This window comes from Trachemys scripta, chromosome 10, assembly GCF_013100865.1.
Source record: "Trachemys scripta elegans isolate TJP31775 chromosome 10, CAS_Tse_1.0, whole genome shotgun sequence".
NCBI classification, from domain to species: Eukaryota; Metazoa; Chordata; order Testudines; family Emydidae; genus Trachemys; species Trachemys scripta.
Window position 1 is genome coordinate 49,113,859 of NC_048307.1, and position 25,473 is coordinate 49,139,331.

At 49.4% G+C, this 25,473-nt stretch overlaps 1 protein-coding gene across 4 annotated transcripts in view; it reads left to right on the forward strand.

The window, feature by feature from the left end:
• LINGO1 (leucine rich repeat and Ig domain containing 1) overlaps nt 1–24,866 on the forward strand; it is a 467,217-nt gene extending 442,351 nt beyond the window's left edge. For all 4 annotated transcript variants that reach the window (XM_034784385.1, XM_034784386.1, XM_034784387.1 and 1 more), the window contains one exon: nt 22,626–24,866. In XM_034784385.1, coding sequence (XP_034640276.1) covers nt 22,638–24,479 — 1,842 coding nt within the window. In that variant the 5' untranslated portion in view covers nt 22,626–22,637 and the 3' untranslated portion in view covers nt 24,480–24,866. The remainder of the gene's footprint in view (nt 1–22,625) is intronic.
• Nucleotides 24,867–25,473: the final 607 nt, after the last annotated feature.

Genomic DNA, 25,473 nt, shown 5'->3' on the forward strand with positions numbered 1-25,473 from the left:
CGGACACAGAATCTGGTGAAGGATCATCCAGTAAGTGTTGTAAACATCTAAACATTTATTTTTAACAGAACAGGAATATTAACAATTAAAAGAATGGGTTGTTCATGATTAGTTTGCCCTAGGCACTTAACGGTTCAGTCATGGGCAGTGCAAGTTTTGAAAAAAAATCTAGCAATGTCCGGTTTTCCGTGATTGTCCTGCCCAAGCCGCTCTACTGTTTAGTCCCTGCTACTGCAGCTAGAGTAAGATGCGGTCTATATGTGCAGGGATAGAGCAGTAATCCTCCCGGGACATCTCGATGAAGCTCTCCTGGAGGTAATTGGAAAGCCGTTGCATGAGGTTCCTGGGGAGAGCGGCCTTATTGGGTCCTCCGAAGTACGACACGTTGCCGCGCCACGAGACTAGCAAGTACTCGGGAATCATTGCTCTGCACAGCAGGGCGGCATACGGCCCTGGTCTTTGGAGGCTTTCCCGGAGCATTCTCTCTCTCTCGCTGTCAGAGATCCTCATCAGGGTGATGTCGCCCATGGTGACCTGCTTTGAATTAGGTAGGGGAATGTTAGTGTTGGGACTGCTTGCTCGTTCCTTTACAGAACTGTAACCGCTGGTTTGCAGCCACGCGGTGGAGGCGGGAGAGGGGCTGCCGAAAGGGATCGTTCCTGGGGACAGCCGCGAGGGGGTGGGACAGGGGCAGAGTTCCTGCTTGCCGGATTGCTGGCAGCAGGTACTGACATTGCTTTAAATGTGAAATGAGGCCAGTGGTAATATAAAAGTTTTAAACTGCCACAAGTCTACGGCTTACCATGTCTGCCTGCAACAGAAATTCCGTTGTGCTGCCCCGCTTCTCAAATGTGCTGTGGAAGACCCCAGGCACTGAATGCGAAGGCCGAGAATTCGACCTTGTGCTGAGTGCGCATGTGATAGGTGCTGTGCATGGTCTTGTTCACAGAGAAAGACTATGTTCTTTGTTCACAACTACATTTATCTTTCTGAGGAATTCACTCCCTTTTTCCCATTCCCACAGCCACATCTGCGACTGTCTCACAACCTAGCCTGGCATCACACTCCCAGAGGCTAGCGAAGATTAGGCATAGGAAGAAGAGGACACGGGAGGACATGTTCTCTGAACTTATGGCCTGTTCCCAAGCCCAGGCAGCACAGCAGACCCAGTGGCGGGAGAAATTGACCCAAATGCAGCAAGCAAACATGGATCGGGAGGAGAGGTGGCGGCAGGAAGACCAGCAGGCGACTCAAACGCTGCTTGGACTACTGAGGGAGCAAACAGACACGCTCCGGCGCCTTGTGGATGTTCTGCAGGAACGGAGGCAGGAGGACAGAGCCCCGCTGCAGTCCATCTCTAACCGCCCTCCCCCGCCACCAAGTCCCATACCCACCTCACCCAAAGTGCAAAGAAGGAGAGGCGGCAGAGTCCCTGCTAACTCTCACTCCACCCCTGCAGAGAGCTCTAGTAGCAGAAGGCTCTCATTCCCCAAAACTTGAAAAGTTCTTTCCTTCCCGCCTGACACAAGCCCCCGTCCAAGTTTCACCTCCCAGTTCCATGTGTAGTTGATAATAAAAAATACGTTCATGTTAACTACTGTTTCAATCATGTTCTTTTGGAGGAGGAGGGGAAAGGGGGTTGGTAATTGGACAGGACAGTCACCTTTGGCAGGGTACATAGGCGGGGGCAGGCACAGCAGCAGGGCACATACACAGTGCAGTGATGCAGTGACTAGTTACCCTGGTTAGTCTGGGAGGTTGTTTTCATGTTATGTGGTGGGGGGTGGGTTGCTCTGTGACTTTGTGGCGGGGGAGGGCAGTTACAGATCTTAAGCGGCAGTCCTTATGCAGGATCACAGAGCCATGCAGCAGGGGATCTGTAATCGTCCTCCCCCTGCCACAAAGTCACATAGCCCCCCCATACACACAGTCCCGATCAGGAGGGGTGACAGGCTCCGTTGAAACAACCATCCCACCGCAGCGGAGCCCGTCAATCCTTGAGTTTAGAAGCTTCATTCGCGTCACTACACTACACCCGCTCCGCACCACAGTCTGCGTCCCAGTTTTAAAAAATTCCCGCGAAAACAGTATTAAAAAAAACGGTGTGCATTAACAAAGTAGAACTATTTTTATTTCGAAACGTGTGTTGGAAGGGGGTGAAGGGGGTATGTAACTGGGTAGGATAGTCAACATTAACTGGGTAAAGAAAGGGGGGCAGGTTCAGCTTCTCTGTACACAAACTTAAAAGTCACAGGTTACCCTGCTCACTCAGGAACTTTGCTTTCAAAGCCTCCCGGATGCACAGCGCTTCCCGCAGGTCTCTTCTAATCGCCCGGCTGTCTGGCTGAGCGTAATCAGCAGCCAGGCTATTTTCATCAACCTCCCACCCCGCCATAAAGGTCTCCCCCTTGCTCTCACAGAGATTGTGGAGCACACAGCAAGCTGCTATAACAATGGGGATATTGGTTTCGCTGAGATCACAGCGAGTCATCAAGCTTCTCCATCTCCCCTTGAGACGGCCAAAAGCACACTCCACCACCATTCTGCACTTGCTCAGCCGGTAGTTGAAGAGTTCTTTTTCAGTGTCCAGGGCGCCAGTATAGGGCTTCATGAGCCAGGGCATTAGCGGGTAGGCTGGGTCCCCGAGGATGACTATAGGCATCTCCACATCCCCAACAGTTATTTTGTGGTCCGGGAAGTAAATACCTTGTTGCAGCCGTCTAAACAGACCAGAGTTCCTGAAAACACGAGCGTCATGAACCTTGCCCGGCCATCCCACGTAGATGTTGGTAAAACGTCCCCTGTGGTCCACCAGTGCTTGCAGCACCATGGAAAAATAGCCCTTTCGGTTAATGTACTGGGTGGCTTGGTGGTCCGGTGCCAGAATAGGGATGTGAGTTCCATCTATGGCCCCACCGCAGTTTGGGAATCCCATCGCTGCGAAGCCATCTATGATCGCCTCCACGTTTCCCAGGGTCACTACCTTTGGCAGCAGTACATCAACGATTGCCTTGGCTACTTGCATCACAACAACCCCCACGGTAGATTTGCCCACCCCGAACTGGTTCGCGACTGACCGGTAGCTGTCTGGCGTTGCAAGCTTCCAGAGGGCTATGGCCACTCGCTTCTGTACACTCAGTGCAGCTCGCAACCGGGTGTCATTGCGCTTCAGGGCAGGGGACAGCAACTCACAAAGTTCCAGGAAAGTTCCCTTCCGCATGCGAAAGTTTCGCAGCCACTGGGATTCATCCCAGACCTGCAGCACTATGCGGTCCCACCACTCAGTGCTTGTTTCCCGTGCCCAGAATCGCCGTTCCACGGCATCAACATGACCCATTGCCATCGTGATGTCCTCGGCGCTGGGTCCCCTGCTTTCTGAGAGGTCTGTGCTACTCTCAGACTTCAGGACATCACCGCGGTGCCGTAGCCTCCTCGCCTGACTTTTCTGCATCTGCCTCAGGGAAAGGTGTATGATAAGCTGCGAGGCGTTGAGAGCGGCCACAACTGCAGCGATGGTCGCAGCGTGCTCCATGCTCGCAGTGCTGTGGCATCCGCGCTGTCAATGACTGGAAAAGTGCGCGAACTGATTTCCCGCCGGCGCTTTCAGGGAGGGAGGGCGGGAGTGATGGACGGATGACGACAGTTACCCAAAAGCACCCTCGACACATTTTGTTACCCAGAAGGCATTGCCGGCTACACCCAGAATTCCAATGGGCAGAGGGGACTGCGGGAACTGTGGGATAGCTGACCACAGTGCACTGCTTCGAATGTCGACGCTTTCACCGTTAGTGTGGACTCACAAAGTCGAATTACTGTCCTTAGTGTGGACACAGACGTTCGACTTTGCAATATCGATTCCAAAAATTCGATGCAAGTAAATTCGAACTACTCTCGTAGTGTAGACAAGGCCTAAGTGGTCTCAGTGCCACTAGAGTCATAGAATCTCAGGGTTGGAAGGGACTTCAGGAGGTCATTTAGTCCAACCCCCTGCTCAAAGCAGGACCAATCCCCAGACAGGTTTTTACCCCAGTTCCCTAAATGGCCCCCTCAAGGATTGAATTCACAACCCTGGGTTTAGTAGGCCAATGCTCAAACCACTGAGCTATCCCTCCCCCCACTAGATGGGACAGAACACCACCCCCAGGAGGCATGTGAGTTACACAACAACAGAGGGTTTTGGGGGGAGGAGAAGAGAGAGCCATTTCAACAACTGAGTAGGGGGTGATCATTAGGGAGAAATGCGGCTTCCCTTTCCTAGGTCAGCGAGGACAATGGGGCGTCTGTGCAGAACCCTACGTGCGTTTGAAAAGCCTGACAGCCCTGCAAAGCAGCTGATTCCTGCAGAGCCCTTCAGTCCGTTGCATCACGGACTGGAGGACAAGCCGATCCAGCCCCAGCTCAGCACAGTTTGTTTTTATCTAATCTGTTTTATTGTTGAATGAAACAATAACAACAAACACTCGCCCTGAAGACAAGCCATAAATAATGCAAAATCAAACAAGCGAGAGGGGGGGAAGCAAGAAGAATTATACTCTTTCTCGCCTTTGTCCTTTTTCATTCTTTCTTTCATTCATTTTTATCTCCCCTTTCTCTGGAAATTCTTGGGGCAATATTTTTGTTATGTGAAATAAACTTGATGATAACCTGGAGAGAGATAGAGATCAGGCTGGCGGCAAGGAGCCCTGCAATGAGATAGATAGACAGGGCTGGGGCTTTTGTCTCTTAAAATACACCAGTGTCACCTTCAGAACCAAAGTTCCAAATGGCTGCCTGCTCTCCGGCCCATTGAATCCCAACTAGAAGTGATGGCAGGGCCAGCCAGTGCCCCGAATGGCTGCGGACACAGAGCGAGAGAGGAAATGTCCCAGTGACCAGGACAAGGGCCCAGATGGGGAAAGCGTGGGACGCAGCAAAAAGTCACAGTGTCGCAGCTGGTGGGAGAGCAGCAGGATGCCATAGTCACAGGACCCTCACCGCTGTAAGACTGCTGCACACTCATGCCCTTTGGGCCGTGAGATCACCACGCTGCCCTCCTCGCCATGAGAGAGCCACCCTGGCACCAGCCTTTGCCACTAGGAGACTGCTGCATGATCTGCCTCTAGAGCAATGCACCGTCGGAGTGCCCTTGCCACTGTGCAGTCGAAGCACAGCCACGTGAGAACAACATAACACCACGGAGCTGCTGTACCCTCACTGCAGGCACAGCGTGCTCGCCACTGTCACTAAACCACACTGGCAACACCGTCACAATGCTGTGCGTGGGCTGTGTAGACTGCTCTAGCTAGCTAGCGAGCCAAGTTACCTGTCACCTTAGGATCTAAGCATCTAGGCCATGCTGCGCTCTGTGTGGTGATATACAATAATACTGTCCATGTGACATCCTGTGGCTTTATGACATCATCCCAGGGATAATATTCCGACTGTCTGATGTATTATTACTGTCTGTCCTAGCACGCATTGCTATCGTGTTGGTTTTGCACAGTGTCGACTGCTGATGAATTATCTTAATGTCATCCTATCTTCATGGTCATACACTGTAGTCACAGCGCTGACGTTCTAGAAAGTCTTATGATCCTGTATTTAATGATGCCAGGCCGGATCCTTAGCTGGTGTACATCAGCATAGCTTCTCTGAAGTGAATGGAGCTGTGCTCATTGACTTTAGCTGAGCATCTGGTCCGTTGTGCCCATCCCTGTTTAATGATGTAGTTGCCTTCCTACGGATAGGAGAACATACCTTTATGTAACTAGAATAACATCACGTTCATTGTCAGGTTATTTTAGGGAATGTGCAGTGGGAACAAAAACATTGCCAGTAGGAACATTCTAACCTTAAATTAAACATAGGACATGTGCACCAATGTCACTGCAAGAGACATCAGCTCGGATTGCTGGAGACTCAGGCTGTGCGCTCTGTCTCATGACTGTCGGAGATGTGCAGTAGAGCGGTGGTGGGGTATGGTGTCTCAGCTTGAGACAGCTGGAAATATCCAGCCCAGCGTGATAGGGCCAGAAACTCATTACCATCTCATGTCTGGTGTGAATAGACCGGTGGTCTTAGTGCAGTTCCGAGAGGAAGGCATCCACCTCACAAACCCACCAGCAGGTATGGTAGCCTTCCGTACACTGAGGAGAGAAGGATGGTCTTTGTGGTGAATACACTTGTTGGTCAATTGTATAGTCGATTGCTTGACCACACTTTGGTGCATTATGAAATATACTGTATTCAAGAAACCAAATAATAAGCGTCAGTTGTGTTTATTAATATAGTACAAGGAAAAGGTTCTATACGATACCAGTCTCCGATCACCTGTCTCATGCAGCGATGGTACATTCACCTTACGCAAACGGGGAGCTTCCCAAGTTACACATTTCTGCTGGTATTATTTATATGATGATTTTACAAGTTACACATCCATCTCTTTACACATCACTAAAATCCAGCCCCTCTGTTTGTCCCGGTTCCCTGACTTGTTCTGTTCCTTCCTTATCTTTGGTTTGGATACTAGCATTGCAGGGGCTGGTCCGTGAAGGTACTTCCTAGCTTGTAGTAAGACATAGAACAAATGTATCTTGATTTTGACATATTTCCTCCCTGCTTATGCCAAACAGTTACTTCAGCAAATGCAAGGAGTTATGCGATACTTAGCATAAGTGAGCAGGATTATGGTGTAGGCCAATTGAGGCCATATCACTGTTACAGTAATTGTGCTTAATGTTACCAGTGCTTAATTCATGCTAATATCTATACGGTGCAGATAATGCATATTGTTAATATGATATATTTGTTAGCCAGCATATATTAGTCAACACACTGGACTGGGACTCCAGAGATAGAGGTTCCGTTCCTGGCTCTGCCACGGACACTGCATAACCCTGGGTGAGTCCGTAGGCCTCACTTCAGCAAAGCCCTTCAGCGCGTGCTTAACACTGCCCACGTGCATGGTTCCATTGGAACCTCGAGGCCACACACTTGCTTACAATTAGACCTTCCTATGCCTGAGTCGCCCATGTGTAACATGGGGATAATGGTACCTCCCGGGGTGTTGGGAGGATCAGTTCATCAGTGCTTGTGAGCTGGGGTCAGATCCCACGGTGTTGGGGCCACGTGAATAGCAGATATCGATATGTCTCAGCCGACAGGCAAAGGGCTTGGTAGCATGGCCTGTGAAATGCCACCTCACACTTGGCAGTGGCCCTGGCATGTCAGAGTTCAGACACGTTGATGGGGCAGAGTGGGGTCGTTTGCATCGCTTATGCCATTGCTGCACCTGTCCTCCAGGTGCTATGGAGCTAACATCTGCTTGGCTCCCATTGGCTGGTGCACTCAGCACTCTTCTGCCTTCAGCACTCAGTTTAACTGTCAGGCACATAGACCAGCTCAGAGTGAGCATTTCCGTTGGGTTTGAGGCTCTCTCTCATTCAGATCAGAGTAATGGACTTGTGCTTTATTGAAAATTGTGGTACCCTCCAGTCACAGTGCCAGAACGCTCGGGAAGCCTGAGCATCAAGTGGCATGATGGGTAATAAGTCAGGATCCAAACGGAGAGCTCTCCACTCCTCTTGCTCTTCTCCTCCTTCGGGGACAGCTGATGGGGCCTTCCAGGCTGAGGGGAAATGGAAGGCACACATGGTGGGGGTGGGGAGAGTGGCAGTTTGGGCTGTCTACGCACATGGGTTAAATTATTCCTCTGATCAACCAGAATTAACAGCAGGGAAAATAACCCAGAAAAAAGCAAGATGGAGAATGGGGAGTGGGTGGGCTAAGAAGGGTGAGAGAGAGAAGGCATCTCCTCATTTTGGTCCAGTTTGTGCCCCAGTTTCTCCCTCTAGCTCACTCCTTCTGGCGGTTTACATGCACAGTGGCTGCCTGCCGTCTATGAGGGGAAGAGAGGAATGCACAGCCCTGTCCTTGGGAGGAATCCACAGCCCCACCTTCTACCCCTGAAGAGCAATATTCCTTTACCCCCGTGAGTCTACATTGGTGGAAAGATCAAGGGTGTGGGCTGGTTCTCCAATCTGGGTCACATTCAATGCACACTTATTCTGCTGTGCTCTGTACCAGCCACTTCCACAGAACCTAGAGAGAGAGAGAGAGATTTTGTTGCACCCGACAAATATTCGTTTAGACAGCTAGTCCTCCCTGCAGTGTATGATGGGAGATGTGCAGTGCAGGTAGAGCAGAGAGCTGGTTTTCCATAGCAGGCACACTGTGCCATGAACAGATGATGGTTATCTTTTATAGTAGCATGAAGGTGACAATAAACTCAGTTCTGGTGGCTGGGGACTCTGCTCTTCCAAGAAGGCCTGTTTGCATTGGTTGCATCAGAGAAGGCTTCATCCAAAGATTTGTCACTGGCTGGCTCTGGGCATTTATCTGACAATATTCTGGGGTTGCATAGACCAGAGGTGTCTCCTTTATTAAACCTCTCTCTCATGGCCTCACTGTGGATGCTTCATGAGCACAAAAAGGAGTTTTCCTGCCTCCTTTGGCAGCTGGAAGTGGAATGGGGAGGGAAACATCTCCATGCACCATTAGAGTTTATTCTTGGGGCTCTCAAATCTCATTCACGACTCTTCCAGTTCTCATCTGCCCATTGAGCAAGGATCCCTTCAAGCAATCTACTAAGATTTTCAGTGGCCCAGCCCTTACTTCCAGAGAGTCAAGAACCTAGTAGGCACAGAGGAGTGGGTGGAGTCTGAGGAGTTAAAGAAGGAAAAGACCTAGTCTGCTACTGGAACATGTGTCTGGCCAGTGGAGGATTTTCCCATACAGTAGATCATTCTCCGGTGCTTTGTCTAACTTAATTTTGAATGTCTCAAGTGATGGAGCTTCCACCACTTCCCTTGGGAGATTATTCCACAATTGAATGGAGATCTCCTGTTCTTTGCCTTTGCAAACAGAAAAATCCTGTTCTCCAAATCATTGCCCGATGCAGAAAATATTGACCCAACAAATGACGCTAGCTTCTGTGGGAGCCAGGGATACGTGATGCTGAACTGAGTTTTTGCTCTCCTGGACCTTGGGACGATGGGGTGGGCAGCTCACTGCCTACTGCACCCTTTTCACATGCTATAAAAGTCTAATTTCTCTCTCACCATCTCACCCCAGAGGTGGGCACAGCTGCCTTCACAATTACTTATTGATCGCTTGTCAGGATGTTTTCTTTGCTGGTGGGTCACTGAAGTGTGAGCAGTGAGAGAGACGATCTCACTGAGGGAGGGAGAAGGGATCTAAGAAGAGAGCACGCCTCTTGCACTGGAATGTTAATTTAAAAATACACAGACCCAGGCTCTGCGCAGAACAGGGCCGAAAAACCACACTGAGGTTAAGCGGCTTCTATGTCATGCATGTGAGAGCGAGTTTTCCGCGGAACAGGCTCCTTCACGGAGCCATGATCCTGATGCCCCACTTGACAGATGATTGGCTCTTTGCCCTCCTTGGGCTCTCTTTGGGCTGGCTCCAGCCCATTACAAAGCAATTGACCCTTTGTGCTACCTTCCCTGCCTGCATCACTCATCTAGCACTGACCCCCTGCCCATCCCTTCACGCACTGGGCAAGATCCTCAGCAGATGTAAAGCAACATAGCTCCCTTGACTTTCATGGAGCAACCTTGATTTGCACCAGCTACGGACCCGGCCCAGAGCTTTCTCCTCTGTAGCTCTCACCCATCCGGAATCTCTCAACTTCATTGACTTCCTATTCCATCTCCTCTTGCTCTCCTTGTCTTGCCGGTGCTTTGTAATTCCTCCCTCCTTCTGCTCTTATTGATTTTTTATCCCCGTGACTGTGTTGTTTAATTCAGTCAAGTGTTTTGGGGAGAACGTCTGTATGGAAGGAGCTAGGCAAACTAGAATCGTGTTGTGTTTCCATAGCAGTCTTGCAACAGGTAGGGAAGTAGTAGTTTGGCAGTCAGGAGAAGCTAGATGGAGCTGTGCTGACAGTGTTGGGCAACCCATGCCATTTAGCAGATACAGCTTCTTATTATCCTATCCTATCCTATCACCTAGAACTGGAAGGGACCTTGAAAGGTCATCGAGTCCAGCCCCCTGCCTTCACTAGCAGGACCAAGTACTGATTTTGCCCCAGATCCCTAAATGGCCCTCTCAAGAATTGAACTCACAACCCTGAGTTTAGCAGACCAATGCTATATGCCAGAAGGGGATTGGCATCTTAAATACATCCCCTTGATGTTTTATGGCAACACCTACTCTGTGCATGTACCTGCTGATCAGAAGAGGCACTTCAGCAGAAGCTGTAGCAGCTCATGCTTTTAGCTCTGGAAGTCCCTGGTTCAATCCTTGAGATGGCAGCCAAGATGGCAGCCTCACAATAGCTATCGCCATACCCGATCAGATCACTGGTCCATCTAGCCCAGTATCCTGTTTCTTACAGTTGCCAAAACCAGATACATCAGAAGATTGTGCAAAAAATCCATAATGGGCAATTATGCAAGAACATGCCTCTGGGGGAAGTGTCTGCCTACCCCATGCAATTAGTGGTTGGCTTTCAACCAGAAGCATGAGTGTTGCTATTTCTTCTTATTGTTAACTTTCCTTGCACCATTCATTATTTTGTGTATCTCTGTTGTGTTCCCTCTTATTTACTTCCTTTCTAGAGTAAAAACTCCTGAGCTTTTTGTGCAGAACCATTTCATGCCTCTGAATTTTTTTTGTATTGCTGTTTTCTAAATCTCTTCTGTATCTTTTTTTTTTATTCGAGCTAATCTGAACTCAACATACTGATTGGGTTCCCATTGATTTCTATAGTGTGTTCTATTTGCCATCCCATTCATTAAAGATTTTGTTTGGGTTTTGACTGCTGCTACACATTGAGCTACTGACACTTATTATTGTTTGAATTACAGTGGCACCTACAAACTTCAGATGAGACCAGGGCCCTTGTGCTAGGCACTGTACAAACACAAAGTTAGAGACCGTCTGTGCCCGAGAGAGGCTCACAGTCTAGTAGACAAAACAGACAAAAGATGGGAGGGGAAACTGAGGCACAGGAGGGGAAATGACCTAACCAAGATCACCGGCAGAGCTGGAAATAGAAACCCTATCTCCTGAGCCCCAGTCAAGTGCTTTAGCCACAAGATGACCCTTCTTGTCACCAGATCTTTCCCTTTCCATGGTATGGACCAGTCTCTCTCCCAATACTGAGACAGCCCTGAGGAGTTCCGGGTTTTAGGTTAGAATTTATTTACATTTTCCTTGTATGTGAGAGATTGTTAGATACCAGGTGATAATGGAGGGAGGTGGTGAAAGCGAAGGGCAGGGAGACTAGGGGGAAGAAAGCTGGGATGATATAAAGGCGAGATGGGCGAACAGTGGAGGCTGTCCTGGGGGGGCTGTATTCTGTTGAATGCTGGCTCGTAGAGCAGCAGGGGTAAATGCCGTATGGACTTTGGAACACCAGGGGGTGGGTGTTGGAGTAAAAACAGTCAGTAGAGGAAGAGCAGGCTGGTGGGAGCTGGGAATTTGCTGAAAGGCTCCAGTTTAATCCTATAGAACACTGGCTTTCTGCAGCCTAAATGGAACAGTTAGCCTACCCTGTCTGGAGTCGGGTGCAGTGTGGTCTTCACCTGCTTCAATTAACTGACTCCAAACATACCTTTTGGGCTAGCTGCCTGTTGTCAGACGTCAGCCGGCAATATATATATATATATTGGATGGAAAAGGAGGCGGAGGCGGGAGAGAGAGAGAGAGAGTGAGCAAACGAATGATGGAAGCAAAGCGAATGATGGAGAGAGAAGGAAACAGATACAGACGTGTTTGGCAAATTAAAGCTTTTCCCCTTTGTTTTGCTGCTTTGCAGTTAGCTACAGGAACACTTAGCGCCAAGCCCGGGGTCTCGAGAAGCAACTCTCTTACCAGCAGGAAATGTTGTTAAATATTTATTTGTAAACCTGGAGTCTTTAGCTCTAAAACATAGTCAAGTTCAATAAAATTTGATTTAGTTGGTGCAGCTGGGAGGAGGCGAGAGGGCTGAAGCCGAGATCCTTGTTTGTGGGGTTTGTTTATAAACCAAAAATCCAGAGACCTCGGTTAGTCCCACAGCCCTGGGCCCAGGTCAGGACTCTGTGCACTAGTGTCAAGATTCACAGTCCTGGCACAGTGGGATCTGCTCACCAGTGTTTTAGTGCCAAGTTTCAGACGTTCACCCCCTCGATGCAGTGGGATCGACCAACCCACCCCTGCGAGCTGTAGGACTCATCCAGCTGTGCCCCAGCAAATCCTAGTGACTTTGACACATTATTTTCTTGCTCAGAAAATGTTTCCCAAAGTCACTGGAGATGCTTGGAGAGTCTCTCATGGGCATCTGGCTCAAGGGTGAACGTCGCACACGCTATAATTTATGATTACCAGATGTTTTTATTAGCTGACTCCGAAATTTCTGTTGGTTTTTGTTTTTTTTTAATACTCTTGCTCTGTCAGCTTATCTGAAACCACACTCCAGATTCCTCCCTACCTAGAGAAGGCCAAGCTCCTGGCTCCAGGATTCTGATCACAACAAGCGGTAACAATACGGGGCTCCATGGCCGGGACGGTACATAGAATAACATGGGGATGTCCTCTGCAGAAAAAAAATGACTACGTCACAGAACGGGATTCTCATAAACAGGGATGGGCAAAACTCCAGGGAGCCTGGGGAGTTTGAACCTTGCATGCTGGGTTTGTGAAACAAATCTAAGAGCACAAACTGTGTTTCCCTAGGGTTTTAAACCCTTGTGTTTTCTTTTTCCCTAAGGGTGATTTCAGTTGATTTATTTTTGCTACATCCTGTTTACTTCTTTAGCTACAGGGTAGTCCATGCTTTCATTATGGAGGCCATCCCGCTGACTTAAGTGCTCCTACTCCTGATTGACAACAGTGTAAATGCCAGCTCAGAATTAGAGCCACCACTTCCTCACCCCACCCAGCCCGAAAAATACCTCTAGGCTGCCACCAGTGGGGAATTATTGATGCTACAGGTCTGGCCCAAGTAGAGCTATGCAGATTTATGCCAACTGAGGAGCAGACCCATTGTACTTAATTTTTCATTTGCATTTTTCTCCCTCTCTGCAACTTTTTCCAAATCTCTTCCCTTTCCAATCCACTTGTACCCTGTCCCCCCCCCCCCCTTCATCTTCTCCCATTTTTCCCTTTGGCCCAGCTCCTCAGCTGGTGTAAATCAGTGTAGCTGCATTGGCATCTGTCTACCACACTGATTTCCACCCAGCTAAGTAGCTTCCCCTTTATCTTCGCTATAGAGAGGTAGAGATGTGAATTTTCTCTTGGCTCCCTTTCTCCTATGCTTAACATAAACCCAATACCATTCACGCTTGACCTGTGGACCCAGGATGGCCAAATGGGTTTGAAATCAGCCCTGATTATAATAGTGACACAGCCAATGGTGAAGGAAGCGTTATGTGCACAGAAAGTGATGTCATGCAGACAAAAAAATGTGCACAACGTCTCAGCATAACGGGCCAGGGTTTTTTCCTCCCATACAATCGTACGCTGGCGGCTGTGAGCCTGCTTCACTGCCACCTGGTGCCTCATTGCCAGTTACACCTGGGGAAACTACCAGACACAACCAGATCAGAAGCAGGGTGATATTTTATTCCCACTTTGCACAGGTGTAAGTGACGATGCGAGGTGCCACTTTCGCTCTCCCTGGGGCAGCATAGTTATTAGGCCTTTCAAGGTACGTCTACACAGCAGGTGGCAACCGCAGCAGCGAGCATCAGATTGGGGCTCTCAGACGTGCTGCACCTAGCCGTGTAGATGTCTGGGCTCAGGCTGGAACTCAGGCTCTGAAGCCAAGGGACGGGGGTGGGTATCAAAGCCTGAACTCCAGCCTGAACCACAACACCTACACAGCTGTTTTTAGCACTGTCGCGCAAGCCCAAATCCTTCAACTCGGGCTCTGAGACTTGCTGCCAGGGGCTGTGTAGACCTACCCTCACAGAGCAATTACACAAGACTCAGCAAAGGCCTCTCTCTAGGCCTGCAGTGAGGGAAAGGGGGGGGGGGGAAGAAACCAGTCCAAACCATGAAGAAATCCCCATCTAGATACCTGGACCGGACTCCTTCCTTGGAGGTGCTCTGACCCCTTCCCAAGAAAGGACAACATGTTACACACCTCCTGCTAGATTAACTGCCACCTGCCAAGCAAACCCAACCACTCACCCCTGCTGATCCGGGAAGCATCCCTTAGGAGGAATGGATCTTACTTCCAGGGCCAAGTTATGGACAGGGTCACATACCACCCATCAGGGCAGAGCCATGTCCCTGGACAGTTATCTGCTTGGGGGTGATTCTCCAGTCACACACTGGTTTTATACCTGTGGGTCCCAGTGACTTCAGTGGAGTCACCTCCGGTTTGCCCCAGTGTGAGGTCAAAGTGGTTGGATCCTGATTCTCCATTGCTCTGCATTCATCCACCCCAGTGAGGATCTTTACCATGGGACATTTTACACCCCTTTGGACATTGGTGTAAGTGACTCACTAGGTGCAGGGAAGCAGGGGTGTTCCAGATCAGAGGGTACATTTGTTAGATTTCATTTTCCCTCACTGAATGCTACAAACTCTGCCAGATCTTTGCCCCTTCATCCCAGCCTCTTTCCCCTTCCAACATCCCTAGTGCCACAAGCCTCTCATGACCACATCCAGCATCCCCGTTATTCTGGTGATTTCAGTTTTTCCTCTTTCAAAAATCTTCCATTTAATGAAAACATCAGAGCTGATCACATGACTGGGGAGAGCCTACTGCAAACCCCCAGACAGGTCATCCTGCTCAGTTCCTTCTCACCCGGGCATACATGGCTCAGGGCAGGCATGGTGAAACAGACGTCTCTTCATGCTATGACCCATCCCTATGCCTGAACCTGGTCCAAAGCCTTGGAGTCAATGGAAAGACACCCACTGATTTAAATGCCCCTAATACGGCAGCCTTTGCAATAGAACAGGGATTGGCAAATCAGCAGCTGCGGCTCTGGTTTGAGATCATTCAGGAATGCCAAGCAATTCCAGCACTGGGGATGATACTGGGGGTCTCTCGTGACTGCTGCATGATCTGGGCTAGGTGGCCAGCATCAGATCATGCAAAAATCTTGATTTTTAGAAGGGGGTTTCTATCACCCGCTCAGCCTTGGAACAGATGTGTTTTGCTCTGAAATGTCCAAAGGTAAATGGGAAACAGAAGTGATTTAAAGCTCATCTTCACTCTGTATTTTTCAGTTTATTTGTTGTCTTTATCCCGGGCCTTTTATGTGGCTTCAGCTATTAGCATTACGGATGTTTTTGTCAGGGCTTGTATTTATCATGGATTTAAATTTAGCCCAGAACTAATACTACATGAGGTGTGTCTATACTTTAATTCTATGCAAGTAGATTTGTCTAGTCTGTAATAATATGCAGATTTTGCTTTGTTCATTTCTCATGTTTGCTCATCTTTTTAACTCTTGTCCACCAAAGCCTTAAATTCTACCACTGAAGGCTTATTTGGCTGCTGTTGTTTTTCATGGCCACGTTGTATTCTCTGCAGCTACTAGAAGGCTCAGGCAAAGAACGTGTAATAATTCCACAATGCCAGGTGTATTTCAGCCTAACCAGGCAAATTATCCCCTTGTCACCGTGTGGGGCATAGGGCCAGATCCTCAGCTGGTGTAAATCCGCTTCAATGGATCTCTGTGCGGGAGGAGCCTGGGATGGTTGAATGGCGGAGTTTGTGGAAGGTCAGTCCTGAGGTGCGCTGCCAGATCGGTGCTTTTGCACAGGACACAGGCTAGAGAATAGTGGCTAGGTTGGAAGTCTGAACTAAGTGCATTGACAAAGCTCTGTTGGGTCTAGGAGTGGAACAACAGGCGGTGTTGCAAGCCAAAACCAAGGTTGTTGCCAAAGCTGTTTGCCATATCAGAGCTGTTGCAAATCACGATGAATATACAGGGCCAAATTCACCCCAGGCGTGATTCCATTGATGCTGGTGGAGATACACCAGGGAAGAACTTGGCACCTGTTAGAGGAATTCTTGGGGACGCTCAGATTGTAATATCAAGAGAGTTAGGAGAGATACCACAACTACCCCACCCATTCCTGCACCTGTCTGAAGCCAGTATTAGCAGTTGCCCAGCAAGGTGACGAGGACGTAAATTTCAGCTAAGAACACATCCAAATAAGGCAGGCTGTTTTTCAGCATAATGAGGTGAAGTCTTTCCAATCTCAGTGCAATTAGACCCTTTCGACTGTGTTTTGTTTTGCATGTAATGTTTTGCTTTTTTATGTCTTTCTCAGCAAGATTGTGAGTACAGGGAATTGGATTCCAAGAGAGATTAACAGAGATGACGGTTAAAGAGAAAGTGCATGCATTTTGAAGGCATGCATTCTGAGCAACGGCACTGCAAAATGTTCCTTTCGCTGCATGTGATGTGATACATCAAAGGGTTTAGAGTGGTACCTGCTGCCCCATTTTCAGCAGAGTCGCAGCACATTAGCTGGGATTTCTACATCTTCCTGGAAGATATGGTTTCAGAGGTGCAAAGTTTACTCCGGCGGTTGCAAAATAAATAGCACTTTTCGTCTGATGGATATTGCACAAGCATGAAAACAGCTTGTTTAGCCTCCTTGGAATGGGCTTTGGGTGGAAGACCTGCTCTGGCTCCCATCCATATGGGAAGAGCCCTGGGGAGATATTTAGATAGCCACTCATCATCTGGCCATGGCTCCTTTTGGCTCCCTGGATACCGTTGCTGCCCACTCGCTCCACAAGGGTCCCAGTTTGTCTCAATTACAGGAATATGCCGGGAAAACACACAACTGCAACTATCAAGGACTCTGCTAATTGGTTATGTCCACCCCAGTGTCTGGCCACCAGTTGGCAGAGGTAGAAGGCCCCTTGGCTGAGACCTTCACGTCTCTGGTATTATCCCAGCCTCAGAAGCCAATTACATCCTTCAGGATAGATTTAGGTCTCATCTCTGGGATATCAAATACCATGCCAGTGAAACTAACATGGCCAGTATTTATAACCAGGACCGGCTCCAGGGTTTTGGCTGCCCCAAGCAGCCAAACAAAACAAAACAAAACAAAACAAAAGCTGCAATCGTGATCTGCGGCGGCAATTCAGAGGGAGGTCCTTCGCTCCGAGCAGGAGTGAGGGACCCTCCGCCAAATTGCCACCGAACAGCTGGACGTGCCGCCCCTCTCAGAAATGGCCGCTCCAAGCACCTGCTTGGTAAGCTGGTGCCTGGAGCCGGCCCTGTTTATAACAGTGACCAGCATAGTTGACAATATTGATGTTACGCCATGAAGGATGATTAATAATAAATATTCTACATTCATTTAGCACTTTGTGGCATGATCCAGTTCTGAGTGAAGCCAATGGAAACCTTTCCACTGATCTCAGTGAGCGTTAGATCAACCCGTTAGGAATGATTCTGAAGCTGTTTACAAATTATGTACACACAGGAATCACTTTGCACACCCCTGAAATGCAGTCACCTCTGGGGTGGAACTCATCAGCTGTTCAACAGCACCCAGCAACTCTGCACAGCAATCTAGGACAAGAGGTGAAGAATGCTGTATCAAATTGAAATGGTGGAAGGAATTCTGTGGAGCAGACTGTAATTAATACCCTAGTTTGAATTGGGCTAGGACATTACTGTTCTGGTTTATGAGATGGTGAAGACTGATACATTTATGGATTGCACATCACTTTTCATCCTTGCATTTTGCAAAAAATCTTCAAATAATCTTTTTTGGAAGGAAGGAAAGTAAGTTATACATGGGACATCTATCTATAGAAAATGATGGATATAAACAGAAGCAATGAAACTAATGCACAGAGTATATCCAAGAGCCATAAATAGTGCGAGGCAAAGTAATGCACAGGATATATATAATGATGGATATAAACTGAACCGGTGAAAGTAATGTGTGGAGTCTATTCAGCGATAGCCATAAATAGCATTAGTGAAGGCAATGCAGAGTGTATATGTAACAATGGATATAAACAGAGCCAGGGGTAGTTGTACATATAATGTACGATATTAATGTGATTTGATCCGTCATAACAGCTTGAGCAACATAAAAAATAAGTACACCAGAAGCAATGTGACATGCAGTTTTAGCATCCCACTGACAAGGGGATGGGATTGTTTATGGTTTGAAGGTATAAGCTGCCTTTGCAAAGCCATAACTCCCCCAGAATAACTTTATATAGTGCTCAGTGTCTCCCCGTGCCAAGTTTTTCACTAGCTCAGCTCCCTTCATTCATTCATTTAACTTTCAAATTGCCTCTTCCATTCCAGAGCAGGGAGGGCTGGGAATGAGGAGGGAAGAGCCACTAGACTAGACACAGTCCTTGCAGGCGGTGATGGATTTGGGGTGTGTCTCCTGCTAACCTGTCGTGGGAAGAGTTACTGCATTCTTCTTTTCAGAAGAAAAATAGGGTTCAGTATCCCCCAAATCCCAGCATGGTCTGGCCCCCTTAAAGACAGTGTTGCCTTGGGGTGCAAACAAGGAACAACTTTCTGAAGTGCAAATGTTTGAGATGGCTACTAGAGAAGTAATCAACTCACCTACATTAGGACATAAGAATAACACCATTTGAGTGATTGATGAGGAAGCTGGGGATTGCTTAGGGGAAATAACTGTAGGAGGAGAGGTGTGTGTTTGGGATAGGGTCATTTATATCACTTCCATCTGAAATCACTTGAGATCAAATCCTAGGGCAGGGGTGGGCAAATTTTTTGGCTTGAGGGCCACATCTGGGTGGGGAAATTGTATGCAGGGCCATGAATTTAGGGCTGGGGCGGGGGTTGGGGTGTGGGAGGAGGTGCAGTGTGCAGGAAGGGGCTCAGGGCAGGGCATTGGGGTGCAGGAAGGGTGAAGGGTGTGGCAGGGGGCTGTGGGCTCAGGGCAGGGAGTGCAGAGTGCAGGAGAGGGCTCGGCAGGGGTGCAGGAGGGGTTTGGGGTGCGGGCTCCGGCCTGGCACCACTTACCTTGAGCAACTCCAGGGTGGCAGCAGCGTGCAGTGGGGCTAAGGCAGGCTCCCTGCCTGCCCTTGCCCTGTGCCGCTCCCAGAAGTGGCCAGCATGTCCCGCAGTGGCTCCTGGTGGTGGAGTGGGGCAGGCGGCTCTGCCACACGCTGCCCTCGCCTGCAGGTACCACTCCCGAAGCTCCCACTAGCCACAGTTCCCCATTCCCAGCCAATGGGAGCTGTGGGGGATGGTGCCTACAGGTGAGGGCAGTGCACGGAGCCCTCTCCCCGCACCCAAGGGGCCACAGGGACGTGGTGCAGGCTGCTTCTGGGAGCGGTGCAGGGCCAGGGCAAGCAGGAACCCTGCCTTAGCCCCACTGCGCCATGGGGCTGGCAATCCCATGAGCCAGATTGAAAGCCCTGATGGGCAATAGTTTGCCCTCCCCTGTCCTAGGGACAAAGTAGTTAACACCAGCAAAGGCCATCCTTGGAAAGCTCTGACCTGCCCTGCTTCAGGATCCTTGGTAGCTCTGGTGTTGTGTTGTCATGCTGACGGTGCTTCAGTGTTCAACGCTGGCATCACATCCCCAGCCAAAGCTATGTAAGGGCTGGCTCCAGGACGAAGGCCAGGATTGTAGCTAAAACCACTTCAGATTGACACAAAAATTGCTTCCTATGGCCTCATCCCATTGCGTTCCTGGCAGGCCCAGAAATCAGTACCACTTCTGTCTCTCATCAAAGACTTCTCCCAGGGTCCATACCACATTGGCCAGGAAATCTATCTGAAATTCCTCTCCCTTGGACCTTTTTTGCTTCAGTGCAGAAATCCGGTTAGTTTTTCTCATCCTTTCCCTAGTGAATGAAGCCAAGTAAGGGAACAGGTCTAAGATTAAGGCAGTTGTTAGTGAGGAGGCCCCAGCAGTGGTGCTCACAGGAAATTCCTGGATCTCATGCCTATAGAGTAGATTCTGTTTACACTGCCCTGGTGTTTCATTTGCTGGTGCAGTAAAACCAATTCTGCTGCCAGTTTGGGGTTGAAAATTATGAGCCCCTCTTTTGCATCTCTGTTCTTCCATCCAAGAACTTGCTTTTGCATGTAAATACTCCATCCAGAGGTCAGTGGTTTTTTCCCCGGACCTCTGTAATCTGATGCAATTAAAAGCAACAGGGAAAAAAGAGATTTTAAGTGTTTTCACTTTGGATTCCAGAGGCAACAATGGATGCTGAGAGCCATATTGTGCTTACTTACCTCTTCTACCCACTCCCTGGTCTAGGCATGGTGACAAACAAAAAGAGTATTGAGGCATGCTCACAGACAGGAATCTTCAAGCCAGCTTAATGTATCTAGGTGCCCAGGTCCGCAAAATCCCAGCCTTTATTTTTAAAAGCTTAATGGTAGTTTGTAAGTACAATGTAAGTACCCATGATCGCAGAACATGTTGCAAAGCCGGATAAATATCATTATTGCTGTTTCGCCGATAGGGAACTGAGGCACAGAAGGGGTTAAGTGACTTGCCCCAGGACGCAGAGAAAGTCAGTGGCAGAGGCAGGAGTAGTCAGGAGTAACTCCACTGGCGTCCATGGGGTAGAGGAGAATCCGGCCCAGAAGAAGATATTGCTTTCTGCTCTAAGTGGAACCTGTTCTTTTCTGAGCTGCCATTCTCTGGGCCTCGACACAACTTTGGCTACTCCACTGGCTGGGTTTTCCCTGTGTCTCTAGTCTGGTCTGAATTCTGCATTCCAGCACCTCTGCATTCAAAAGACAGTTTTTGTATTCAAGTTCCATCTAAAGAGAACTGACTCATTTTGAGAGCTTAAAGTAGGATGTGCGTGTGCATGCGTAAAACATTCCCCAGTCAATCGTCAAAAGTTGGGGGATGATTTCACCCAGGAGTGGCTTGGACAAGTAAATGAATGAAAGCATCAACACCATGGCTCCACTTCTTCCTCAGGTGCCATCTGCACCAAGCCCCTGCCTCTCCCTTTCTTCCCAGCAGACAGTAGGATGGGGGGTGGGGGTGCTGCGCTCCTGCCAGAAGGCTGGGTCAGCGGGCAGGATCACATTCCCTGGTTCCTCAGCACCTCATCAGGGCGCTGTTGGCTCCCTCCTTTTTGTATGCACCTCACCTCCGAACTCGGACTTCATTAGTGGAGCCTGTTCTCCTGGCTGCTCTGAGCTGACTGCAAAGCAAGCCGTTAACCTAGAGGCCTCTCAGGCCAGGTCTCGCAGGGCACCAGTTGGATCGGGGGTTGGGACAGAGACAGGTTTCAGCCAGTTAACGCCTAAATAATAGAGGCTTTTTCAACGTGGTTTTTTTTTTGTCAGATCACTTTGCCGTGAGAAATTATATTCTAAGCTTTCAGGCTTTGTCATCGCTCGCAGTCGTACAGCACAACTGCTTTACTGAGAAATTCCCCCTGGCCCCACCATGCCCGTCTACAAGAGCCCCAGTTTGAGCGGCAGTGTGGCCCACTGGTGAAGGCACTGAGCAGGAGACCTGGGTTCTGGTCTTCACTCAGCCACTGATTTGCTGTGTGACGTTGGTCCAGGCACTTACCCCCTTTCTTTCCCCTCCAGCCCTTTGTCTGCTTTAGATAGTAAGTTCTTTGGGACAGCCATTGGCTTTTACTGTGTCCATGCAGCAACAGCACAGTAGACACTGCCATCATAATAATGGGCATCCCCTGCCCTCATCATGCCAGCTTAGTGACAGGAAGCTGGACTAATTATTGTTTGTTAGCCCAACCTATTGCCAGCCCTGGGGACAGAAATGTTGACCTCCTTTGCCAGTCCACGTGGATACCAAAAGATCAGTGTGGAAGAGAATTCCCTGCCCAGAGACCCTGTGAATTCGGACACATGGAGCACGCTATTCAAACCCACTGTAGTGACTGAACCACATTCACAACTGCGTAGTTGGTAACTATTGTGGCCACAGTTTGGTAATCTGTCTACAGGGAAGGGAAGCCCTGGGGGATGCTGAGAAGACATAAGGAAGAATCCAGATTGGGGGGCAGGAGTTAGTCTGTGGGGAAATGCAGGTCCTGGCAGGTGCATAGCTAGTAAATGCATGGTGAGGCTGTAGGCCTGGAAGCAGAACATGCCAGCTCTGCTACATAGATCCCTTGATGGCCACTGTCCCACCCTTCCAGGGTGTGAAATTGGACACGGCTGCTGGGGCAAGTACTAAGACCGAGCAAGGAGGGGAGGAAAAATGATGGGCGGAGAGAGGAAGTCCAAAGATGACTACTAAGTGTCTGGACCTCTGGCTGGATAGTATGGGACTGACACTACCCCAGCCAGTGAAATGCTGCTCCCATGCCAGCTCTCCCTGCAGCCCTTCAAGTGTGTGTGTTCTGCTCTCTTAAATGTGCTTCCCTACCATCTCTGCAGCACAGGTGTGTCGGGCTGCCTACGGGACACTGCAAATGATAGTGTCACTGTGGCTACGGTGTATATTGAAATAGCAGGGATGTACTGAGCAGACATGTCTAATATTGACCTGGTATTTCCCCTTTAGTTAATATCAGCACTGGCAGGTCAATGAACCTTGACACTGACTCGAACAGAAGTGACCTTTGCCATTCCACTGGCCTTTGTTTGCTAACCTCTGCTGTTGTTCTTTCCTCCCCCTCTTTGTTTTTGTGTCGCTTGCAGGTGAGAGATAGGATGATAGCTGGGGAGGTGAGCATGCATAGCCCAATTCTGGCCTGCTGGCAGCCTATCCTCCTTCTGATGCTGGGATCCGTCCTCTCTGGCTCTGCCACGGGCTGCCCGCCCCGCTGCGAGTGCTCTGCCCAGGAGCGCTCAGTGCTGTGCCATCGAAAGCGATTCTTCGCCGTCCCCGAGGGGATCCCGACTGAGACCCGGCTCCTGGACTTGGGTAAGAACCGAATCAAGACTCTCAACCAGGATGAATTTGCCAACTACCCTCACGTGGAGGAGCTGGAGTTAAACGAGAACATTATCAGTGCCATTGAGCCTGGGGCTTTCAACAACCTCTTCAACCTCAGGACTCTGGGTCTCAGGAGTAACCGACTCAAGCTCATCCCCTTGGGGGTGTTTACCGGACTGAGCAATCTTACCAAGCTAGACATTAGTGAGAACAAAATTGTGATCCTCCTAGACTACATGTTCCAGGACTTGTACAACCTGAAGTCTTTGGAGGTTGGGGACAATGACCTGGTCTATATCTCCCACCGGGCCTTTAGCGGCCTCAACAGCTTGGAGCAGCTGACGCTGGAGAAATGCAACTTGACCTCCATCCCCACGGAGGCGCTGTCTCACTTGCACGGCTTGATTGTGCTGAGGCTGCGCCACCTGAACATCAACGCCATCAGGGATTACTCATTTAGGAGGCTCTACAGGCTTAAGGTTCTTGAGATCTCCCACTGGCCCTATCTGGATACCATGACGTCCAACTGCCTCTATGGACTGAACCTGACGTCCTTGTCCATCACCCACTGCAATCTGACTTCCATCCCTTACGTCTCTGTCAGACACTTAGTTTATCTCAGGTTCCTGAACCTGTCCTACAACCCCATCCTCACCATTGAGGGCTCCATGCTGCATGACCTGCTCCGGCTGCAGGAGATCCAGCTGGTGGGTGGGCAGCTCAGCATCGTGGAGCCCTACGCCTTCAGAGGCCTCAACTACTTGCGCATCTTGAACGTCTCCGGAAACCTGCTGACCACACTGGAGGAGTCAGCCTTCCACTCGGTGGGGAACCTGGAGACGCTCATTTTGGATAATAACCCTTTGGCCTGCGACTGCCGGCTGCTTTGGGTTTTCCGACGCCGCTGGAGGTTGAACTTCAACAAGCAGCAGCCCACCTGCTCCACCCCCGAGTTCGTCCAGGGGAAGGAGTTCAAGGACTTCCCCGACGTGCTCCTGCCCAACTATTTCACCTGCCGCCGGGCGCGCATACGGGACCGCAAGCCGCAGCAGATCTTTGTGGATGAGGGCCATACGGTACATTTTGTCTGCCGGGCAGATGGGGATCCGCCCCCCACGATCATGTGGCTCTCTCCCAGAAAGCACCTCATCTCTACCAAAACCAACGGGAGGCTCACCGTCTTTCCCGACGGCACTCTGGAGGTGCGCTACGCCCAGATCCAGGACAATGGCACCTACCTATGCATCGCCAGCAATGCGGGTGGCAATGACACCATGCTGGCGCACCTTCACGTGCGGAGCTATTCCCCAGATTGGCCCCACCAGCCCAACAAGACCTTTGCTTTCATCTCCAACCAACCCAACGAGAGCGACGCCAACAGCACGCGTGCCACCGTGCCTTTCCCCTTCGACATCAAGACTCTGATCATCGCCACCACCATGGGATTCATCTCCTTCCTGGGCGTGGTGCTATTCTGTCTGGTGCTTCTCTTCCTGTGGAGCCGGGGGAAAGGCAACACAAAGCACAACATCGAGATCGAGTACGTGCCACGCAAGTCCGACGCCGGCATCAGCTCTGCTGATGCGCCGCGCAAGTTCAACATGAAAATGATCTAACCTGAAGCAATTTGCAAACAATAAAGTTTTTTTTAAAAACAAGACAAAAGAAGAACGTTGCTACAAACATACCGACCTCTCTCCTCCTCTGAACCACCCCTCCCCTCTCATTCTAACCCCGCCTCCCTGCACCATCACCTCTTCCACCTCTTTATACCAGGAGAACATTCTGCTGATGTCTCCAGGACTCCCATGTTTGTAAGGAAGTAGTCTGACGGATGCCGGTGTCAGATCTAATGATGAGAGGGAAAAACAAACAAACAAAAAAGAAAAACAAAAAATAAAATAAATCAATAAAAAGTTACGAACTTTCCTCTGTAACTTTGATTTAAATAATTATGGATTTTTATGAAAAGTTGAAATAAAAAAAAATCCCTATTTCCTATAGATAGTTGGAATGCAAAATCTTGACTTCTTGATCTGTCCAGTTCTGTATCTGATTGAGTTTTATTTTTCTTCCTCTCCTCTTCTCTGACTCTCCCATGGAGGCAGTTTCTAGTGGTCTCAGAAAGAAAAAACTGGGGCTTCCATCCACACAGCTCCTAGTGCGAGCCAGAGCCCAGTTGCACCGGGGAAAAGGCTGTTGGCTCTGCAGAGCGCAAAGAACAAATTCCGCTGTGACTTGTGCCCTCAGTCACACCTCTGAAGTGAAGGGATTGCCAGGGGATAAGTCCAGCCGGAATTCAGCCCGAAGTGTTGGTGTTCCCTTTTAGATAAAAAGTAAATTATCACCAGTTAGGCTAAGGCCTTTCCCTATGGACAGCTCAAGGTTCAAAGTGCTCTACACCCTTTTTCCATTAGTCCTGGGGAAGCTAGTCAGTATCTGGATTTCAGATCTGCTGTGTCTATATACCAGTAAACAGCCTGTGACTCAGCCGGTTCCCTGGCCAGCAGAATAGCCTTTCTGGGCTTCTCCCCTATGCTAGTTGACAAAGGCAAGACTCAGTTAAAACCAAAGACTGGAGAAGCTATCAGGGTTAGGTTCCACTGTTCT